This window comes from Falco peregrinus, chromosome 2 (assembly GCF_023634155.1).
Source record: "Falco peregrinus isolate bFalPer1 chromosome 2, bFalPer1.pri, whole genome shotgun sequence".
Classification (NCBI taxonomy): domain Eukaryota; kingdom Metazoa; phylum Chordata; class Aves; order Falconiformes; family Falconidae; genus Falco; species Falco peregrinus.
In genome coordinates this window covers 23,367,242-23,389,302 of record NC_073722.1, presented here as the reverse complement: position 1 = coordinate 23,389,302, position 22,061 = coordinate 23,367,242, and the positions used below count along the sequence as shown (strand labels likewise).

The following is a 22,061-nucleotide window of genomic DNA, read 5'->3' as shown; positions in this document are numbered from 1 at the left end:
TAAACAGGGGGCTTAACTGGCTTCTCTCCTAAAAGTTGCTCTAACTGAAGAGTTATTCCACCTCCTCCGCCATTACAATAGTTGTTCTGGAAGGGGATGGAAAACAGCAGGATTTTGTATGGTTGAATGAGAAAACTGACATAAGGCAATGTGTACCAGAGCTAATCTATAATTCATCATGATCATTCAAGGCTTTTAGAGAGCAGGGGAGAGAGAGGCAAAGGAGCCCAGAGAAATGGTATAAAGACCCTGCACGTGGATGTAGTCAGTGAGGGCTGTCACTTCCGATGAGCACGGGCAGGCGGTGCAGGGCCACCAGGGAGAGCTGGGCTCTCTGGTACCTGCTGATGAGGAGAGGCTACATTTGCAGATGGCTAGAAGCAGCTATGGTACTGACATCTCGTTATTTCCAGCCTTGTTGCTTGCTTTCCAGTCACTGCTAATGTACCAGGCCAAGTTCCTTTGTGTGTTACTGCCTTGGGGGCATCTGGCAGCTACAGCTTCTAGGGGACTATGTCCAGTAGGGTTGAGTACTTACTGTTGACCGGTTGAAGACCGGCAAGGCTAACCGCTAACAACCATCAGGGAGAGAAGAGCTCGGACCCCAGTCTGCTGGTACAAGCTTTCTGCTGCTGGCAAAGTCAGGGATACGGCTGGATTGTCGAGGCCCACCGCTGGGTTGTCAGCAAGAAAGGGATCAGCCTGAAAACAGCATTCCTGGTCACCACAGGTAGCTGGCATTGCTACAGCGCTGCCCAGCCTGGCTCGAGGGGTGCTTGCAAAAGGCAGCGCCGCCCCAGCTGAGAGCCCTGGGCCAGCATTTTGTTGTAGTGCGGAAGGCTGGGTGGTTTGGGGCTCTCCCAGGGGAGAGAGGGTCTGCTTCTGCACTGCTGCTCACGGCTGTTGTTCTGGCTCCGTATGCGCGATCCGAACAGTGTCTGTCTTGCCAGCCCTGTGCAGGCTCCCTGGGCACGACCCTGGAAAGCAGGTAAGGAAGAGTGGCAGTTCCCCAGAAGAGAGGGCTTGTCTGAACACGGCAGGGCTCGCGGCAGGAAGGCAGCTTCTCGTTCGCACTGGGTATTGCAGAGCTGTAGGTGCTTTCTTCCCAACCGAGGCGAACCCAGCCTGCCACCGCTCCGGCAAGGGCCAGCAGAGCATGGAAAGCTGTTGGCTCCCTGCTCAGCACTGGGGAGGTCAAACCTAGAAACTCTGTCCAGTTTGGGCCTCCCCGCTCCATGCAAAAGGGGTGCTGGGATGCTGGGGAGGGTCTGGCTGGGGCTCCTGGGCTGGTCAAGGGCTGGTGGCAGAGGGCCTGGGAGGGGAGAGTGGGGAGCTGGGACAGCTCAGTGTGGTGGAGACACAGCTGAGGGTGTATCTAATCACAGGTACAGCGATGTGAAGGGCAGTTAGGAGATGATGCTGTCAAACTTCTTGGCAGCCATGGCAGATGACATAATAGGGGAACGTGGGAAGTTTGGCTTGGGTATTAGGAAAAAAAAAGCTGGTGGGGAGGTGACTCCATCCACGGAGGTTTCAAGCATTGCTCAGGCAAAACCAGGCTGACCAGATCTCTTACTGGCAACAGACCTGTTGCGAGAGGGAGGTTGGATCAGAGACCTCCTGCGACCCCTTTTATCCCTGTGTTCCTGTGGGTCCAAGCCCCAGTTCCTTTGGTACTGCCCAGACTGCTGTAAGAGCAGTTCTCCTTGTTTCTCACTGGCTTGCTTTCTGCTGCTTTGGCTTGCAAGTGTGTGCAGCAGCCTCTGTGTTACCCAACGGTCCAGAGAAAAAACAGCTGTGACTGAAAACTCATCAGTGCTTCTGTGGTTGTGACCCACGTGTTGGACTCCACCAGCCTCGTGGGTTGGACGTTGCGCAGAGTGCAAGCACAGCAGGGGAAAAGGATGGTTAAGGCGGGAGGTTGTCCTTCCATTAAGTTAATTTTTTGACTATACCTGCACTTCTGGGCTTACATCCAAGGCCTGAAGTACTTGGCGATTTCCTCCTGCCTCCAACAGTTACACTGTATTCTCTATTCCCTCCTGAGCTAGTTATTAATTATGGAGACTGCAGAGATGGAAGTCCAGACTCTGCTAATGGTTGACTTCCCTGTGTTTTAGAAACAGCATTTCAGGCATCTGCTAATGGTATTTCTTAGCTTTGCTTTTTAAGCTCCACCATCATCTTGGTTTCTAGCCTGAGCATGGCAGTGAGGCAGGTAATGGTGTTTAAATGCTGGCCGAAGCCTGGCTCTCGGGGCAGCCTGCAGTTGCAGGGCACACACACATCTGCAGCACCCGGCTCATCTCCCTGCGTGGAAATGTCTCCCCGGTGCTGGCACTGCTGGGCCCGGGGCTGGCTGCCCTGGCTCTGGGCTGCAGGCATGGCCCCAGGCCAGACTGCAGGTTTTTAGGTGTGCTGTGCGATCCCCTGTGTGCAGTTATCCCCGTCGCTCCCAGGGCGGTGGGATGGCCGATGCCCTAGCTGCGCGCTTTCCCAGGCATGCAGAGCTTTTCCGTGCTGGCAGGGAGCACGGGGCAGGCTTGCCTGGCAGCGTTCGGGCAGCGCAGTGAGCCTTGCTGGCTGACGCCTGTCGATTTCCCCAAGCTTCCAGAACTGGGGAGCAAATCCACAGCGAGCGCCGAGCCCTGGCCCCGGCCCCAGCTGTCCTCACAAAGCCACCTCTTTGCTCTTAGCCGCCGGCTTCCCTCCCAGCCTCCTCTAAAGCTGCCTGGCCAGACCCCAGTGCTATCTCATCTTTCCTCTCCCGGCCTTGTTATTCCTTACCCCCTTTCCCAAGGAGGCCTGCAGGAGCGGGTGCTGGGCTCGCTCCTCCTCCCTGCCCCGGTCCGGGCTGCGGGCGCTGCTGGCCAGCCTCGGCGCCGGCTCTGTCTGCCCTTTGCTCTCCCTGTCCCGGCTGGCCCGTCTCCATTCCCGCAGCACGATCCCTAGTCCCTGACGCTGCTGCTGCCCAGCTGCCGTCACTGCTGCCTGCCCCCCACACGTACAGTCCTCCGGGAGATGCAGCTCTCCTTCTCCCATCTTGTTCGCGTTCCTCTGCTGCTCCGCTGTGTCCGTCCAACGTGGGGGGTTTGCGCTGTGTTTCTCTGCAGACCCTGCCAGCTTGTTCCCTGCCTCGGCCATTGCTTCCAGCCTGCTGCCCGCCAGCAGCCTCAGGGCAGCAAACATCTGTGCAGGGATGCGTAGGAAGGAGCTGCTTGCATCCTCCACTCCCCGACTTTAGCTTCAGCTTTAGGGGGATGGGGAGAGAAAGACTTGGGAAAGTGGAAACAATGAGAGTGTGAAATCTTCTCATTTTGGTTTTTCCAGTTCTGCCTGTTCGTAACAGCCCCCCTTCCCCCCCGGGACTTGTCCCTGGTATCGGATGCCAGTACTGGCCTGGGAGTCCCTGGTCCAATTTTGCAATCTCCCGGTGTCAGCCAGCAGCTTGGGCCTTCCTGTAAGTGCCCCAACGGTCATGGGGAAGGAATGTTCCCCCGGCTGCATAGGGAAAGGTCACCACGGGCAAAGGGGACTCTGGGGCTGGGTGAGCAGCTTGCTGCTCCCACCCCTTGCTGATGAGGGCAGCGCTGATCAGCACGAAGCCGAAAACATTTTGGGTTATGGTGGAAATTTAAAGAAACAAAAAATAGAAAAAACGGTTCAAGAGGTTAAATATTTTCAGCAAGGCCCTGCTTCCTTTTGCAGGGCAGATCTCGGAGCAGATGCTGTGCCCAGGCAAAGTCCAGGAGGATGCGTGCGTGCTTCATCGCTTTCTTAGCTGGAGGATGTTTACTGTTGAATCCGCTCCCCAAAGCATATGCACAGCTCGCTAAAGCGGTGCCTGGGACGATGGCGTTGACCAGCTGGGCTGAGCAGTGCGTTGCGCTGACAGCTCGGAGCTCCCTTCCCTTCCTCCCAAGGCCTGCCAACAAACCTCTCCCCTGCATGCAACTCGGAAACAAAGCCGTGACTTGCGGTGGCTGCGGGGGGATTAGCATCCAACATTAAGGGCTTAGCTCCCTGGCTCATCCCTGCCAGCCGGGGGTTTCAAGTAACACACCAGCATGCCTTGTTCTTCCGCCTTCGATGGTTTGTAGCCTGTTTTAATCATGTCCTTTACACACCGTTCTCTGGGCTGCTTTTGCTAAGCTGGAGTTTGTTCCTGGTACTTTGTTTTCAGAGCCTGGCCCGTTGGCCAAGGCTCCTGGGGATGCTGGTCACATTTATCAGGGCGGGGGCGGAGTGGAGGAAGGAGGAGGAATTTCTAGGTTGGGCTTACGAACAGTTTTTCAAAATTCTCAGCATGTTAAAAAAAAAAAAAACAACAAACCACGATAATCTGGCCCTTCGTCTCTAGGTTACGTTTGCCTCTGCTGTGGCTGAGCTCATGGAAAATTGCAGCTTAGCTCCTGCGCTCAGTGCCAAGGTTAGTAGGTTTAAAAACTAACCGATAACATCTTTGTAAATTTAGGAGTCATTTCTTTCAAGCCTGCTGATCCTTCCAGCCTGGATTTTGGAGCTTTCCTAGACATCCAAGTGAGCCAAACGGTCCGATGGTATCTGCCCTGGAAATTCAGTGGTCCCTCAGGAGCATTGCCTTCAAATACCCCAAGGGAGGAAGAAGGCTGCTGTTCCCCAAGGCCCCCGAGGGGTGTATGTTGAGATCCTTCTCCCTGTTCCCGACAGACACAGCACACGATGACGCTCTGCGTGTAACTTACAATAATCACTGGTTTTATTTTTAAAAAATTACAATAGAAAAGTACCTTTAAACGTATTTCCAAAAGCGGAGTAGACAATGTGGAAGCTTCTCTCCTCTCCACAAGACAAATTACAGGAAATAGTTTGCTAAAAGAGTTAGTCCGTTGCTTGGAAACGCTGGTATCGTTCCTTATAGAGCCGCTCAGAGGTTTGTCTTGGAATTGATTTCTTCTCACGTCGCCTTTATCAATCCCACTCTTTACAGAAAACCCCAACGGGACAGTTTCCCATCACACCATCTCACCCTCCCGCCCTGCCCCAGCTCCGGCAGCCGAAATCTCAGCCATGTTATTTTGGCCCACCCACAGAATAAAAGGAAGAAGGAAGAAAAAAAGGTTATGGTGTTTCACAAGGCCACGGGCACCCCATGTCTTCAGTGCAGCTGGGAAACCAGCTATGGTGAAGCCCGCGCAGTGGCTGAGCTCGGTGTACCCTACAGCAGGGATGGGGTAGGGGGGGAAAGGCAGTGAAATTAGTTTTGCGCCTCCTTTTGCAAGAAACTGAAATCTGTTTGAGGTTTTGGTTTGGTTTGCTCTATTTTAAATTTTTTTTTTCCAATTCCTCCTGGAGCAAGGAGACTAGCATGTCAGCTGTCTCTTTGCTGGTACGCTATCTCTGTAAAGGTGACAGATACTGCCCCAGGGGTGTTAGCAACCTCCCTTCTTGTCTTCGCACACGGAAATGTGGAAATGCTACGCAGTGAGCAGCCGGACCAGCATAACCTTAACGCTAAAACCCCAGTTCCGCCCAGCACTTTGGCGTAACGGTAGGAACGTGTCTAAGCCCCTCGACTCGCTCGGGACTCACACCCAACCTTGAGTAAGCTGGCGAACCGAGGGTTTGTTTTCTTTATCTCATACAGCAGTTTACGTTGCCCGTAACAACTTCAAGCAGTCATCGCAGGAGGAGGAGGCAAATTGTCACCTTGCTACATGTGCGGGCTGTCTGCCCATCCCTGATCCGAGCCGTTGTACCATGCCGAAGCTTTGCACAGCAAGCTATTAACATAGCCCTAAGGTAAAAAAAATCACCATAAGAAAGTTTCTGATTGTCCTGCCTGGTTGTCATTTGGTACAACTGGGAAGAAAATGGGAATGCTGTAAGTGTCCGCAGACGTCTTGCTGTAACAGCCGGAGCACAATTCCTACAAACCCGAATCGTGTGTCTCAACATCTGCACGCACGTGAACATCATGCCTTCGACATGCAGCTGATGGGGCAGGGGGGGGTGGATAGAGACTCTTAATTACACGCATTCAAAAGTCAAGCACAAAAACCTGTGGTCCAACCCAGTGTAAGATTGTCCTATTTAGGAGGTTTGGTACAAAAATACTTGCTCTCGTTTCGCTTTTTTTGTAGTCTGCTTTCCTATGGTTCTGTTTGAAAAGCCTTTTCAAACACTACAGCGATGCCTGTCAAACCATGCTTTCAGAAGTAACACACTCTTTCTTACAAATATACAGTGTAAAAGAGGAAAATATTATTACTAGGTATGCTTTTCGGTTTTCTTCTAGGAGAGCAGATGTGTGATAGAGGCTGTGGGAAAGTCTTGGAGGAATCCAAACGTGTGAGGGGTTGTTTTTCTTTTTCAAGCCTGTAACAACAGAGAGAGGTGTTAAGACAAAAAAAAAAAAAAAAAAAAAAAAAGCAGCCGCAATCTTGGACTGAGGCAAAGTGGGAAAGGGAATGTGGTTAATCTTTCTTCCTTTGCGGGGAAGCTCCCGTGCCGCAGTGTGGGGGAGAGGCTTGTTTGGGAAACAGGGTGAGGAAGGGAGCGCAGTACATGCAGTGACAGCAGTGCATGCAGTGACGGAGCTCCATGGACAGTTGTTTAACCAGGAAAGAGCAAGGTGGGAAATGCCTGCGGGGAGAGCCGGGGCTTCCCAGGCAGGGGGGAAGGACCACACTGGTCCCAGTTCACTCCTCCCGATGGCTGTAGCCCCTGGGCTGTTAACTGAGGCACCAGCTGGGAAGCCGAGAGTTAAGTTTGAGTTGAATTTTGCACTTAAGAGGAATTCAGTCTCTTGATCCAAGGCAGGAAGCAGGACAGCAGCAAGATGAGATTACCGGGGGTAATTCAAAGCCGAGAGGCATTCCTCGGCTGCCGAAACTCTCGCCCCAGATATAACGATAAACACGGGAATGACAGAGCCATGGTTCCATGCTGGAGGTGCTGTGCCGTAACGGGAGCAGCGATGCCACCCGGCAGGGATCAGTCCCAGGGACGCGCCTGCCTCACTGCCCGTTTCTTCAGGGACATCATGTTGGCTTGGTTGCCCCCCTACCCCCTCCCCAAAGCAGCAAACCCCCCCGGGGCCGCGTCCCCTGGCGCGGCTGGGCGCCGTGCTGCAGCCTTACCAGCACACTGTGGTTTTGTGGAGAGCATGCCAACCCAGTAGCCGCCTTGGAAGACTCCATTAATACCCACAAGACTGACTGTAGGCCACCATCACACACCTGAGACCTGCGAAAGGACACAGCCAAGGATTAGGGACACTGGCAGGCGCAGCCGGGGTGCACTGCGGGGAGAGGTTATTTTTGCAGTGGCCGGGATCGGTGCCTCCTAAGGGGACAGCTGGCAGCTTAACCCTGCCCTGATGGACTCCACGCAGCAAGGACAGGGAGGATGAGGCAGGAGAGCCGGGTCAGCAGCAGAACACCTTGCTGGGCTGTGCCATAGCCCGCCCTGGCCAGAGGAGCCTGGTGGGGAGCCAGGAGGTCCCCAGCCTTCCACCCTTGCTGCCCATTGCGGCTGCTGGGATTGCTGTGGGGAGGTGGACCTGATCCAAGGGATTCACTCATCTCCCCTTCCCAAATACGGCTCTGCTTCAATTTTAGCTGGAAACATTGGCAGGTTCCGTATTTTGGAAGAACCACTGGTTCCCAAAGCATCACCACTCCCTATTTTTATCTGCTGGGCCTAAAATAGCCGGTAAATGCTTTGTAGATCCAAGTCCCGGGTCTGAACCCAAGAAGCCGGTCCTTCTGCCCTCGCCGGCTGAGCAAGCCTCATGGCCGCGGCGCAGCCTGTGGGTGCCAGGCGGACAGGCACAGCGGTGGCACGGGAGGATGGGCAGCCGATGCCGGAGCCTTCCCACCTCCTTGGATCTGATGGGATTTCTCCACAGGCTGGAGTGGATGTGGTGCAGGAGACTTCCCGGCGGACAGCAGCAGCGGCGGGGGATGGCGGCTGGGCTGGGATGGTCAGGGCAGGCTGGGATCACGGGGAAAGCAATGCTCAGCATCAGCAGAGCCTCCTTCCCCTTTTCCATTTGAATCCCTTGTGTTTATCCACAAAAGGCCGAGTTATTTGGAGAGCGTATCTTGCAAGGCTTTTTTTCATCTGAAGAGGTCCGAGGTGTAACCAGACCAGCCCCCTCGCTCTGGCTGGGCAGACAGGCACTCGGTAACGCCACGCTTCTTGTGGCAGCCCTGGGCTGCCAGGAGGGTTCTCGTTAAGGTTTAACGAGCTGTTTGCGTCACAGTGAGGCTGCCTTCAGCCAGGCGGCCCTGCTGCCACCTTCATTTGTAGGACCGTGCCATTGCCACGGCCCCCGGGGCATGCAGCCTCTGCTGCTGCAGCAGCATGGGCCGTGAGGCACGGGATATCTGGGAAAGCAATGGTGGGTGGGTGATGGGGTGGACGACGGTGGAGATGTCCCTTTCCTGGGGGCAGGGAGGGCGGCCGGACCTGCGGTACCTGCCAGAAAGTGGCCTCGCCAGCGCAAGGGTATGGTCTGGCCACCGCCCTGGGCTGCTGGAGAGTGGCAGCAGGGGACAGCTCAGGGTAAGGGTGGAGGTGGCCACCAGCCCACCGCACCAGAGAAGGATGGGCACGGAGAGGTAGCGCTTACCCGGCATTCAGCAGAACTGACGGGACTTCCAGCCCTGAGAACCAGCCTCGGAGGGAGGGAGCCAGCGCATCTGCAAAGACAAGAGGGGCGCAGGGTGAGAGAGGTAGTGGCTGCCCACCCTGGCAAGAGCTGGCTGCCTCCGGGACTCCCCTTTCCTGGCCTTCCCCAGGCACAGGGTGGATGGAGGTCCAAACACAAGCAGCACAGCCATCCCGGCTCCGGTTCGGACAGCAACACCAGCTGGGGCTGAGCACGGCCCCTGGCGTCGCTGCTTGCCGCAGGACCGAGCCGGGCTGGCAGCACCGCGGTTGCACCAAGCAGGAGTGGGCTCACCCCTGCTTAGCATCTGCAAAGTCCACAAGAGACAGGGGCAGAAAATGTCAGGACACCAAAACCCAGTGGCTCTCGATGACGGCCCATGTGCACTCGGTGCTTTGCAGGATAATGCCACATTGGCCCCACCATCCGAGGTTCCCCGTCCCACCGCTCCGTGCAGGACCCAGCTGGGGAGGCCACCCTGCAGCGAGGAGCTCCGGGTTGGATGGTGGCTGCCCTCTCCAACGCTCCCCACCGAAATCCTGCCACCGGCCGCTGCAGGAGGCACGGGGACAGCCTGCAGCCCCTAGCAAAGCAGTGCTGCCTGCTTCCCCACAGCACCCAGGGGCAACAGGAAAGGTGCCACCACCATCCTCCCCACTGTGCTGGCTTTGTAACCACACGGATAACGTTTCTTGGAACAGTGCCCAACATCACGTCTCAGCCTGGGTTTTCCCAGGGGGCTCTCAGGGCCTCCATACACCTCCGTTTCCTCTGCCAGCCATCCCCCTGGCCTCCCGAGCAGCACAGGTGCTGCCTGTTAGCCATTATTGACAAGGCAAATATGTAGCCGCAATAATATTTACCGCTGCTCTTCCTATAAACAGCAGGGCCGGAAAAGTCGGAGTTTCATCCAAAGGCTGTGGCTGGTTTGTATGCTGAGTGCTTTTCCTCACCCTCCTGCTCAAACCAGCCCCCATCTGCCTCCGGCTCCCAGCGATGGTGGCTCCGGATAACCCGGCTCAGTTCCAGCAGGCCAGGGCCAAAGCCTTTCGGATGTGGCTTATCCAGAAAATCTGTTTCCGTGCACTTGTTTCCTCCTGCTCACCGCCAAGCCAGAGCCGGCAGTGAGGAGCGAAAGCCGGGATGATGTTGGTGTGGTGATGGCAGCTGATGAGGAGCTGCCCGTGTCCCCCCGAAGGCGGGGGTCTCTTCCCGGCATCCCCGCGATGCCGCTCTAGGAAACATCCCAAAGGCTGGTGCCGCAAAGAAATCCTCCGCCACCCCCATTTCCACTTCTTCTCTTCTTTTCCCCGCTCCTCTCCCGAGGCGGGTGGTTAATTTTTAACGGCCACGTGCTGCCATCGGAGCCACTGGTGGTGGCAGCCAGCAGAAGAGCACTTGTGAGAAGAGCAGCACCTCGTCAATAATAGATGGGTCCTCCATTTGTGCTTCGCTCACCCTCTCCTCCCCATCAGAGTCGCTTTGCTTCATACCCCGCATCACACAAAGCCACATCCCAGCGATGCCTGAGGGGTGACTGGGGGCTCGGGAGCCCCCAGCTTGCACCGTGCCAGCAGCTGGGTGGCTCTTCGGTGCCGGGAGCGACGGGGCCGGTCCAGCCCCAGCGAGCATCCCTCCCTCCCCGCCTGCCCCTGGTGCGGGCAAGAGCGAAGGTAGGAAGGCAGAGAGAGGCGTTGGGAAGAGGCAGGCAGTGCTGCCCGCGCGCTCAGCTTGGTTTGGGTGCCATCCCTAAATTTCAGGGAGGGGGGCAGTGAGTGCCTGTTAGCCGGGCAGAGGTTAGTGGTGCGGCGAGCACCGAGGGGATGGGGGGGCAGGTCTGGGGCGGGGGGGTGAGCGCAGTGGTGGTGGATGGATCTGAATTACCTGGGCGTGCAGCGAAGCGGGATAGGTGAAAGCAGGAGGAGGTAGAGCAGGTGCTAACTCCGCTGGGTACAGAGGGTATGGCCCCCACACTTCAGGGCTACTGGGGTAAAGTGCAGGCACTGTGAGCTCATCTGCAAGAAAAGAAGAAGGAGAGGTTAACGGTGACACCGCGCCGCGGCCCTCACCGCCCCACGTGCTGCATGATGGCACCGACGGTCATTCCTTCTCCCCCCAGAGCAGGCACGAGCAGGAGCAGAGCTTCCCCCAGAGAAGTGCCAGCATGCCAGTCGGTGTGCCGACCCGCAGAGCCAGCACTGAGCTTGCGCTCCCGCTGGGAAAACGCAGGGCTCAGCTGGTGGCGAGCAATGCCGTGGGGCTGGGCACATCGTCACTGTGAGGTTTCATTGCCCAGGGGATGCGGTGTCATGGGCACGAAGGAGAGCGTGCAGCTCGTGCCCGCACGCAGCAACGAGGCAAGGAACCGGCGTCCACGTAAGAGCTCTTCCAGCAGCAGAAATGGGTACGGCGTGCTCACGGCAGGACATCGCTGAGGTCTCCACCGAGACTCCAAGCCATCACTCAGAAACTTGCCAGCACGGTCACGCAGTGCTGCAGGCTCGTCCCACTCCCACACGCCGTGCCAAGGCAGCCGTCACTGCCACCGGCTCCTCTCCAGCGCTGGCAGCCACCTCTGGGCACCCACGGCCACCAGGCTGGCGTGTGCGGCTGGCACTGCCGCTTCCCGCTGGGCATGGCGTTCCCCACCAGCACCCATCCCAGCACCTTCCAGCATCCCGCACCAGGAGCCCCGCATCCCCACATCCACCCATGATCTCCGCGCAACATCAAATTGCCTGAATAAGGCGTTTTGCCAAGGCAAATGAGGACGAGGGCAACCCCTGGCACCTGCCACCCCAAAAGCCTGCTGGCATTGCAGCGGTGGCGGGGGGGGGGCACATGGCGAGGCTCCCTGGGGAGGGCCAGGGCCAGTACTTACAGGGCTCCCGGGCGATGAACTGAGGTACGGCGGTGGGGAGAGGTGTGCTGGGGTTGGGGGTGCCCACCAGCTTGCTCTTGGCCATCTTGGTGTTCGCCTTGGCGAACTCCAGCCGCAGCGTCTGGGGGATCTCGGGGTCGAAGCGGATGCCCTGCGGGAGGGAAGGAGGCATGGCGGCTAGGTGAGCACCACCAAGTGCCAGCCCTGCAGCAAAAATAACTCCTCGTTATTTTTTTATTATTTTTTTTTCAACTTCCAGCCTTGAAATGAGCTAATTTGCCGGCCCCGAGGCGGCTTGCATTCCTCCGGCATCTTTAGCATCGGCACCATATTTGGCAGTCGGCATCCCGCAGCCCAGCTCTTATCCAGAGGGATTAGCAGAGCCAAAAAAAAAAGTTTTACATTGAAAATGAAGACAAGGGGAAAAAAAACCCAAAAAAAACCACCAAACCAAAACCCGGCAAGGAATCGGAGAACCGGCTCCATGCGGTTCTCCCCGTGACTGTTTTCATGAGGTTCTCTCCACAGAAGGAGCTGCTAAAGGAAAGCGAAATTTGCTTTTGCTTTTGCAGCTTTAGGAGGGATTTTTCCCGCTGAAGAAACAGGAGAGGCTGGGAAAGGCACCTCTCACTGACTCATATCTAAGGCTCTAATCCTTAAGCTTCCAGCCTTCCTGCAGGGCCCTGGGAAAGGCGAGGGGGATGCAGCCCCCCTGGGGGAGGATGCAGATGAGAACAGCCGATGGGGATCGGCTGGAGGGATGGGGATGCTGTGGGGCCAGCTGGGGTGGGAGATGTACATCCCTGGGACGGAGGAATTCGGAGAATATCTGGGGACAACAGGAAAATGAGGGGGGGGAAATCCCCCAAAAATGGAGCAGCCAGGTGCACTCACGTTCAGCGCGTTCTTCGCCGCCTCTGCCTCGGAGCGGCTATCAAAGCTGACGAAGCCCACGGGCTGCAGAGGAAGGAGGGGGGGCACCATCAGTCAGGGTGGCAGGGCACTGGGGGGACCCTTACCCGGGTGACCGGCAGCACCGGAGGAGGGTGGAAGCGTGACGGGGGGTGATCGCCCTGGTCTGAGCGGCGCCTACCTGCTTGGAGGTGAGTTTGATGAGAGACCCTTCGTACCCCTGCGAGGAAAGAATAAAAAAGGGTGTTTGTGGAGATGCCCGTGATTCAGCTGCTCCTTGGAGAGGGAAACCTCCTGCACCCACCACCCGGCAGCCCCACAGCTGGGGGCCATGGGGGGAGCTCACTAAGGCTCAGCACCAGCATGGGGACTCGCTGCTGCTGGATTTGTGTTGGGATGCTGGATGCCTGATAATATCATCCTTTGTGTTTCAAAAGAGCCGGTGCCTGAGCTGCAGGTCTGGCAGGGTGAAGAGACTGGAGAGGTTTGCAGCCAGCACTCTTCTGCTGCTAAATGGGCTGCAAATCAACGTGCAATTAAAACCCTGGTGCAATCAAAGTGCCCAATGCCATCTTCCTATGGTTTACTGGGGGCAAAAAGGTGCAGAACTGTTTCTGTGAATAAAGTGCCCGAATTAGACTTTCTGGGGGAAAGCAGCGGGCTCCCAGATCCCCCAGGGTTGGTGGGGCCACAGGGATGGGGCACAGAGCCAGCCCTGCACTTCCACCCCCCTCTCCCCTCCCTAATCTAGTACCTTAAAGGGCCTGAAGAGCAGGTAAAGTTCCCGGGGCTTGATATCCAGAGGCAACCCGCTGACAAAGAGCGTCCTCACCTAGAAAAGAAGAAAGGAGGTTCCTGGGGACCCTCCCTCACTCTTAGCTTGGGGATCCCCCACATCTCCCACAGCCTTAGGTGGTGGCACACCACAGGGATGATGGCAGCCTGAGGGGAACCTCGAGCCTTCAGCCACACTTGGGGGATGTGGCATTTTTGGGAGAGGCATCCCCATCCCTTGGGTGACCATGGAGGAAACTGGTAAGATGCCACGGAAAGGTAACCGAGACCCGTCCTCACTACAGCAACTGCCCTCTGGGTCAAAAAGGCTGTCAGCATCGCGGCACCTTCCACCCTGGTCTGGCAAACAGGCTCTCTCCTGGCATCCCCAGCAGAGCCTTACTCTGCAGACAATGCCTATTGTCTCTGCTTAATTGCAGCAGCTCATTAAGGACTGGGAGAAGCAAATCCCAACTCTTCCTCCTGGAGGAATGGCTCTGTTTTGGAGGGGGCTGGTTTTAAGCAGCTTGTCACCGGTTTATAAAATCACCTTTTAAGGAGTTTTAACTCCTTTTGGGTGGATCTAAATGTTTGCCTTGGTGCAGCATCCTCAAAGCCAGGGCGGCTGGCAGCAACCCTGCTGCCACAGACCCTGAGGGGGGATGCGGGGTTCCCTGGGGACAGGCAAACCCCACCGGGGCAAGACCCGTGCTGGGATGGTTTTGCTTTACAACCAGCTTGTAACTTGTGGAGTGGTGTGGAGCAGGAGACCAACAGCTGGATCTGCTGCCGGTCCCCCCTCTCCTCATCCCCAAAATCTCATCCAGACACTTTGGTGACCGATGGCTGGAGACCCACGAGAGCTTGGGGGTGCCAACAGCCCCAACCAGCCCCACCTGGACCCTCCACCCACCCACGCAGACTGCCCATGGTTCAGGGGCTGTATTTAGGCTCAGACCCCCCTGGGGAGGGAGCGGTTGGCTTGGCCTCAGCCCTGCCGTGTCCTTGTGGGTAGGTCTGACACTGAGTGCCATCACCCACCACCTCTGCTCTTGCTGGGGCACCCAGGGATGGTGCCTGTGTCGGTGGGGTCCCTGCCTGGCTCTCCCCCTCAGCTTCAGGCTTGCAAGCCAGCCCCACTCCTGCTGCTGCCGTAGCATCTTTCCAGGAGGCCATCTGGAGGATTTGATGGCTGTAGCTTATTTTTTCAGGCACCCACATGGCTTGTGAGAGCTGGTCTGGAGGGGCTAGACCAAGGTCACCCACCCCAGGTACCAAGCTGCCAGATTGGGGCTGAAGGAGGGGAAAACATTGATTTTTTTTTTTTTAATTTTTTTTTTTTGGGGGGGGGGGGGGCAGGCACACCCTACTCGCTGGGACAGACATATGAAACAACCAGAGACAGACAGCCCAGGCTATTCTTCTACTGACATTTCTTCTTTCTCTTGCAGATAAGCTATCTACCCCATCTCACAGCCTAGGAGCAGCAAACATTCCCGCTTTGTGTAACAAAACCTCTGGCTGACCTATATCTATTAAATAACAAAAGGTATTCCAGGCTGTTTGCATATAGCCCTTGTGTCAACAGCCCAGTGAGGTGATAACCATCGCTGCTGGTACCCATCGCCGGGTGCACGCTGGGTGCATGGGGGCTGCCAGAAAACAAGCCACCTGTGAAAGTATGGCCATCCGACGCTTGACTCCACTTGGAAAGCAAGCCCAGCTCCGGCCAAGAAAGGATGCTCATGGCCTTGCCCAGAGGGATGCTGAGAGCTCCAGCAGCGCAGGCATGTCCTCAGCCTTTCCTGAGCCAGGGCTGCAGTCAGGTACAACCCTGTAGCCTGTCCCCTCTACTGGGACCAGCCATGGGGGGACTGGAAGGCCCCCCCAAGGGCACCTTGGGGGACCCCTGCCTGCTTTCTGCCTAACTTCTGAGACCAGAGGGCGATGGAGCATCCCAAGGCATTCAGTGCTACACCGATGGAGACACTGCCCGAATTTCTCCTGGCAGGGGTTGGGGAAGGATTCACCTGGAGGAGCAACCCTCATGTCCATGAAATTCAATGTAAAGAAGGCAAATTCACTCTTTCCTACGGGAAAAAATTATTCCCCTTCAGACAGGTCTGCCTGAGGGTGGCCGCTGCTATCCAGGGAACCAGCTTGGAATCCATCCTCCCAGCTGGGTCTGCCTCCTGAGGAGGCTGAGCATCCCTGCCTGTCCCCCCTTGCCTGCAGCATCCCTCGCGCAGGGACGGCAGGCTGGCTTCTCGCCTCCCCTCTCCCTAGGGAGCTGCATGAAACACCAGAGGTGTCGAGACAGCTCCAGGGGAGAACCCGCCGCCAATTTGCCACGTCCCTGAAATCCAAACCCCTAAGAGCCCATCTTGCCAGATCATTTAGCCCCATAGCCGTGCAGCGGAGAGATGAGAGAGATAAAAAACTGAAAAATCCTCCGAAATTCGGCCTCGCAAAGGAAGGGCTCCTCTTCAGTAATGACTTGTTTTCTTTGAAAGTTCAAACGTGGGTCGGCCAAGTTTTAAACCGTAAAATTATACAGCGGTGAGGGGGTGAGGGAGAAGGGCTCTAAAGGATGCCCCAGCTGCTTTCCAGTCCCGAAAGGATGTTTGAGAGCTGGGAGAAGGGAGGAGATACAAGGTCCTAGGTGCTTCCCATCTGCACCCCACAAAAATCTACGGAGGGGCTGGTGCACCCAGCCAAAGGGATATTTGAGTAGGTCCTACGTAAACAGCATCCTGTAAACAGCATCCTTCGGCTGGGCTGGGTAACAAGCAGGTGGGAGGATCTGGGCTGTGTTAAAATGAGGTGGGACTGGCAGAGAAAGGGAGCGTCCTCAGGGACAATTCCCAGCAGGCTGGACGGATATCCTTTTGCCAAGGGGAAGATTTTAGGCGGAAATATTACTCCTGCCCTTAAATGGAAGAGGAGCTTCAGCCCGCAGGGAGCTGCTCCAGGCTTTCCTGTGCCGAGATCCCAGGGATTCAGCCCCCATCCTCTACCAGAAACGCTCCCAGCACAAAATCCTGCCCTTGAGGGTGGAAAAAAAGGCCTTAACAGAGAACTGCCTGGCCAGCAGGCAGGTGTATGCTCTTCCACAGGGAAAAATGACGGCTTCTGGGAGGCGGATCGGGCAAGACGCGTACTCCCGAGCAGCCTGGGGGACATGGGTCAGACCTCCAGGTCCCCAGCAGGGCTCAGCAAAAGGAGCTGGAGCAGAGTGGTGGGAGTCCCACAGCCCAAACACCCCCGCTTCAGGACACCCCGAGCTGTTTCATTTCCATTCTGCTCCACAGACATCTTTTAGTTTCTTCTTGGTGGAGCATTTCTCCATCTCTCCTTTCTTGGTACAATCTGGGGTGAACCAAAGGTTTCTTCCAGGTCAGCAGTGCTGATGTTTGCTCCTGGAAGCCGCTGGCCATGGGTGCAGGACCTCGCAGTGACCACAGCCTTGACTCCCTTCAGCGGGGATGGCAGCCACGGGACTGCACAAGGAACACACCAAGTCCTCTTTCCACAGTCCTCCTCTGCTCCTGCTGCTGCACCCCAGATTTGCCAGGGCTGCTGGATGCCACCTCTGCCACCTCGCTCCTGGTTTTTCCCCTCCTGGTGTTTATCATCCCTGCAGAAAGTCTTCTCCTAGCTTCTCCTACTCTCCTCTCCCTAGGAAGCTATCCATCCCACTTCTGGCCCGTCCCTCTCCCCTCTGCTCCCCCATGTCCCACCATCACCTTCTGCTGTCCCCAAAATGCTGTGTCCTGTCTGGGACCAGTTCAAGGGATGCTGCAGAGTCTGGGGGGTTTGCCAGGACAGTCTGGGCTGGGGACACAGAAGGACGTGCAGGGACCCAGGCCAAGAGGTGGCTGGGGTCTCCAGACCATGGCCCAAGGATGGTCCCACCATGAAGAGGTCCATGATGGAGCACTGGCAGCCCTCCTCCTCCTCTTCCTCACGTGAAGCCACAAGCCAGGTTTGCGTCCTGAAGGTGAGCCGGGGAGGCATTTGGCTGCCTTGGACCCCCATCAGATGGCGGCACCCCGAGGGATGCTGGGTGCCCCGAGGGATGCCGGGTGCCGGTCACACTCCCCTGCCCCTGCCCAAACCAGCCCCCCTGGTAAACGTTAACAGGCCCGGGGGGCGGCAGGGAGAGGCGGAAGGCGGACGGGTGATTCATTCACGAGGCATTTCATGTCTCCTTCGAGCCCAGCTCCCTGGCGGCCACCTTTCCATGGGGGCTTGCTTTAATTCTCCACCAGCCGATTAGCCGCTTGGCTGCCCGCCGGTGGGGAGGCACCACCGGGCACTGGACCCCGGTGGTAGCAGGAGGGGGACGGCACGGGGCCGCCGTCCAGCCGTAAAACAGGGAAGCAGAGGTTTTGCTCCCCCCGCCCTGACCCCCCCAAGCAAAGCAGGGTGCTGCCTCTGCCTCCCACCCCCTCCACCCCCCCACCCCCCCCCCACCCCCACCCCCGGCGGGGTGCATTCCGGCCCCGCGGGGATTACTCCTTGAGTAAATACTCCCTCTGCTAATGGAGCGTCCTCCTCGGCTGGGTTTAGATTCCTGTGCTGTGTGTACGCATGCCGTCAGCCCGCAAAACTCCCCGACATAAACAAGGCCGAGGCCGAGGGACGCTGGCTCTAGTGGCCCTGGGATGCGGGAGGAGTGGGCTCAGCCTCCAGCCTCGCCACTCGTAGCCGTTTCTCCAGAGCGGTAGCCAAATGGCCAGCAGAGGATGGGAGGAGAGGAGCAGCCCTCCGGGAAGAGTGATTCTGGAGCTGCCGGGGCTGGAACGAGGAAGCAGTGGAGGAAAAGCCAGCGAGAAGCCAAGAGAGCAGATGGGGGATTGCAAAAGAGGAGTGGCGGGCACGGGTGGGGGTCACGCATGGCCGTGTCCCACCCATGGCTTTGGTCCCAAACCCTCCGAACCCCACGCTCAAAGGAGGGAAGGACACAGGAGCATGGCGTGGTGCGACACAGGGGCAAACCTCATCCCCTCACCGGGCACCTTCCCCCCAGAAGCCAGTGCTAGGGTCCCCTCCCCGCTCCCCCAGGGTGAGGGATCTGGCATGGGATGGGGATGAGGGCCACGAGCCGGGCTCTCCAGAGCCACTCCGCTACCAAATAAGGCCTCCATCGAGCCTTTTACATGCCATTCTCGCCTGGCCAAAGTGACGTGACCTCCTTTCCAAATTGTTCTGCCCCCCCCCACACCCCCCATGCTCCTCTGTGGGGACCCCCCGAGCCCACAGCAACCCTGTCCCGGGGGGGAGGTCCCTCACGGGGGGCAGGCAAGAGGGATGGGGAAGCCACCTCGGGAGCAGGCAGCGGGACTCCTGCCAGCTGGGGGGGCTTGTTCCACCTGACTGACACCCGTCCCAAGATGGGCGCTGCTTCTCCCTCTTTTTTGGGGGGCACGAAGCTGGAAGGCAAGCCCTGGGGAGGAGTAGGGCGCAGTAACTGGGCAGCCCCTTTCCCCTGCGCTTAAGCAAATACTCGACAGCACCGGCTCTTCCAGCCACGGCTGGGAAAAACTCGTGCAGGGAAAATACCTGCCTGGCACTGGAGGAGCACGAGCGGCCATTGCCCTCCTCACACGTCCCCAGCATGGCAGGGGACCCTGGCACCTCGCAGCCGTCCCCTCTGGCCACTCATCATCCCCAGCAGCCCCCCCCCCGGGCAGAGCGGCATTGCAAGGTCAGGGGATCCCCAAGGGCCAGGGGGTGATGGCCGGCCCCCGGCCCCCCGGATCCAGCCGGGAGCAGGGCGAGGGCTGCCCACGGCCAGCGCAGCGCATGCCGTGCCACCGGGAAAGGCAACAGGCCCTCCATGGCCATCTCCCACCGCCGGGTCCCCCCGAGCCGCAGCGCCTGCAAGCACCCGGGCAGCATGGTTTGCCCCACACCCGGCGAGGCTGCCAGCAAGAAAATTCCCTATTATTGGGGCGCTTTGGGAAACTTTGGGAAGTTTCGTGTCAGAACCACCTCTGGAATATAAAACCAAAGGCAGGCGAGCGGAGCTGTGGTGCGCCCCGGCATTGTCCGTCAGCCAGAGACCCCAGGACAACCCGGCCGGAGCAGGCAGTGAGGGGAGGGCGCGGAGGATCCTGCCCCGGCCGCTCTCACACTCCCAAAGTCCAAATTCCCATCTCAAGGTCACGGGCAAAACCAGGAACTTGGCGGTCGCAAGGGAGAAAGCCCGCTCTCGGCCCCGCGGGGGGCGGGGGGCTGGTCTCCCGTGGGGGGGAGACTGTTGGGGACACCTTTGGGGTGAGCCCCACGAGGGGTGCCCGGCACCCCCCAAGGCACCGGCCCCGCGGGCTGGGGGGTCAGCCTGGTTTGGGGCCCTCCCACCCCGGGAGCTGCGCGTCTCGAGTGGGGCTGCCCCACACCCGGGGGGCTGCCCCGGGGGGTTGCCCCGGGGAGCCGGGGCGCGCCTGCGGGGAGCCCCGGGGGGATGCCGGCGGGATGCGGGGGTGTCCCGGGGATGGGGGGATGCGCTGCCCGCCGCCGGTGCCCCCCCCGCCAGCCCCCGGTACGTGGGGCCGGGGAAGCCGGCGGGCCCCCTCCAGCACGGAGCCGCCCCCGGCGTGGGGGGCGCGGATGGCGGGTGGGGAGGGGGATGCCGGACCAACACCCCCCCCCAAAACCCCGACCTCCCCAAACCCAGACACACCGCCCCCCCCCGCCCCCCGCGGCGAGGCACCCCCGGCCCGGTACCTCCTCCTCGGGCAGGCCAGTGTCGGCGGGGCCGCCCTCCCGGTCGGCGGGGAGGCTGCTCATGGTGCGAGCGGCCAAGCTGCTGGTCCCGCCGGCGGCAGCCGCGTCCGGGGCGGGCGGGGCGGGGGCTGGGGCTGGGGCTGGGGCTGGGGCTGGGGCTGGGGCTGGGGCTGGGGCTGGGGCTGGGGCCGGCCGGCGGCGGGCAGCGGCGGGGCCGGGGCGGGGCGCGGGGCCGGGGCGGGCCGGGGGCCGGGCGGGGGAGCGGGGGGGGGGGGGCAGGGCTGGGGCCGTGGGACACGGGGTCATGGGCGCGGGAGGGGGGGGGCGGGGCAGGCCTGGGGCACGGGGCAGGAGGCTGGGGACACGAGGCAGGCGGCTGGGGGCATGGGACAGGAGGCTGGGGACACGGGGCACAAGGCTGGGGACGTAGGACAGGAGGCTGGGGACACGGAACAGAAGACTGGGGACACAGGGCAGGAGGCTGGGGGCACGGGGCTGAGGGCATGGGGCACAAGGCTGGGGACACGAGACAGAAGGCTGGGCACATGGGACACAGGCTGGGGGCGCTGGACACAGTTAGGGATACAGGACATATGGGGCACAGTCCCAGGGACATGGGACACTGGACACAGGGTTAGGGACAGAGGACATAAGGCTGGGGATGTGGCACAGGAGGCTGGGGGCACAGGGCACAAGGCTGGGGACATGGAACAGAAGGCTGGGGACATGGGACAGGAGGCTGGGGACATGGGATACAGGCTGGGGACACGGGACAGAAGGCTGGGGACATGGGACATGGGCTGCAGACAATGGACATAGGGGTAGGGATACAGGACACAAGGCTGGGGACATGGAACAGAAGGCTGGGGACATGGGACAGGAGGCTGGGGGCACTGGACACAGAGTTAGGGATACAGGACACACAGGACACAGTCCCAGGGACATGGGACACTAGACACAGGGTTAGGGACAGAGAACACAAGCCTGGGGATGCAGCACAGGAGGCTGGGGGCATGGGACACTGGACACAGGGTTAGGGACACTGGACACAAGGCTGGGGACATGGGACAGAATGCTGGGGATGTGGGACACAGGGGTAAGGACACAGGACATAAGGCTGGGGACATGGGACACAGGCTGGGAACACAAGATACAAGGTTGGGAACATGGGACACAGTTCCATTGACATGGGACACAGGACGCAAGGCTGGGGACACAGGACACAATCCCAGGGACACGGGACACAAGGCTGGAGACACAAGACACAGCCCCAGGAATACGGCTGCAGGACAGAGGAGGGGACAGTGCTGGGAACACAAAGCACAGGAGGGGGATGCAGGGGCAGGACGGGCTGTGGGACAGGGAGCGGGCCACCGAGGGCTGGCCATGGTGTGATGGAGGTGACACTGGAGCAGGGGTCCCCGCTGTGCCGTGCCAGCCCTGCCCACCCCTGTGCCCCCAGCCCTGGCAGGACCCAGGGGCGGTGGGGGCTCTGCCACCCATGTTCCCTCCCCCCCTGGCCCTGGGGTCGCAGTCAGGCTGCCACCCCACTCCTGCGTAGGCTGGGCTTTGGGTGACCCTGCGCTGGGACGTACGCTCTGCCCCATTACATATTTTTTTTTTTTTGGGGGGGGGGTGACCCCAGCCCCGCCATATCCCTGCGGATGGGGCTGTAACCCCACACCAGCTCCGGAGCGGTGTGACAGACACCCTCGGGATGAAAGCCACCTGAGCAGCAGCCGTACCCAGAGCAGATGCTGCCCGCACACCGCACGTGGGGACCGGAGGTGACACTGAGGACATCTTGCCGATGGCAGGGGGCTTATGTACTGAGGGGGCATTTAAGGTCACGGGTCGCCTTTCTGCGCCTCGGTGGCCAGATTGGGCCTGCGGGCAGCTGCCTGCCGGCCTCAGTGCGGCCACTGGCTGAGAGCAGAGGGTTTCCAGAGCAGAACCTCTCGTGCTGGGAGGGAGATGGAAACGCGCCGCGCCAGCCAGATTTGGGGGAGTGGGAAGCGTCTGCCTATGAGGGCAGGCGGCCCCCAGAGGGAATCTAAAGTGTGGGGACCGATCTAATTGTCCAAATCCACTGGAGTGTCTCACTTT

At 59.1% G+C, this 22,061-nt stretch overlaps 1 protein-coding gene across 2 annotated transcripts; it reads right to left on the bottom strand.

The window, feature by feature from the left end:
* Positions 1-4,714: 4,714 nt before the first annotated feature.
* On the bottom strand, positions 4,715-20,074 carry RBPMS (RNA binding protein, mRNA processing factor). 2 transcript variants are annotated; one of them, XM_055798014.1, is made up of 9 exons: positions 19,956-20,074; positions 13,204-13,281; positions 12,631-12,669; positions 12,432-12,494; positions 11,538-11,688; positions 10,541-10,671; positions 8,618-8,687; positions 7,122-7,227; positions 4,715-6,357 (listed from the first exon to the last, which is right to left on the bottom strand). In XM_055798014.1, the coding sequence occupies exons 1-7, from the start codon at positions 20,016-20,018 to the stop codon at positions 8,625-8,627; spliced, it is 588 nt and encodes a 195-aa protein (XP_055653989.1). In that variant the 5' UTR covers positions 20,019-20,074; the 3' UTR covers positions 4,715-6,357; positions 7,122-7,227; positions 8,618-8,624. The 2 variants fall into 2 exon arrangements, with proteins under 2 accessions (XP_055653989.1, XP_055653990.1); XM_055798015.1 differs by lacking the exon at positions 10,541-10,671.
* Positions 20,075-22,061: the final 1,987 nt, after the last annotated feature.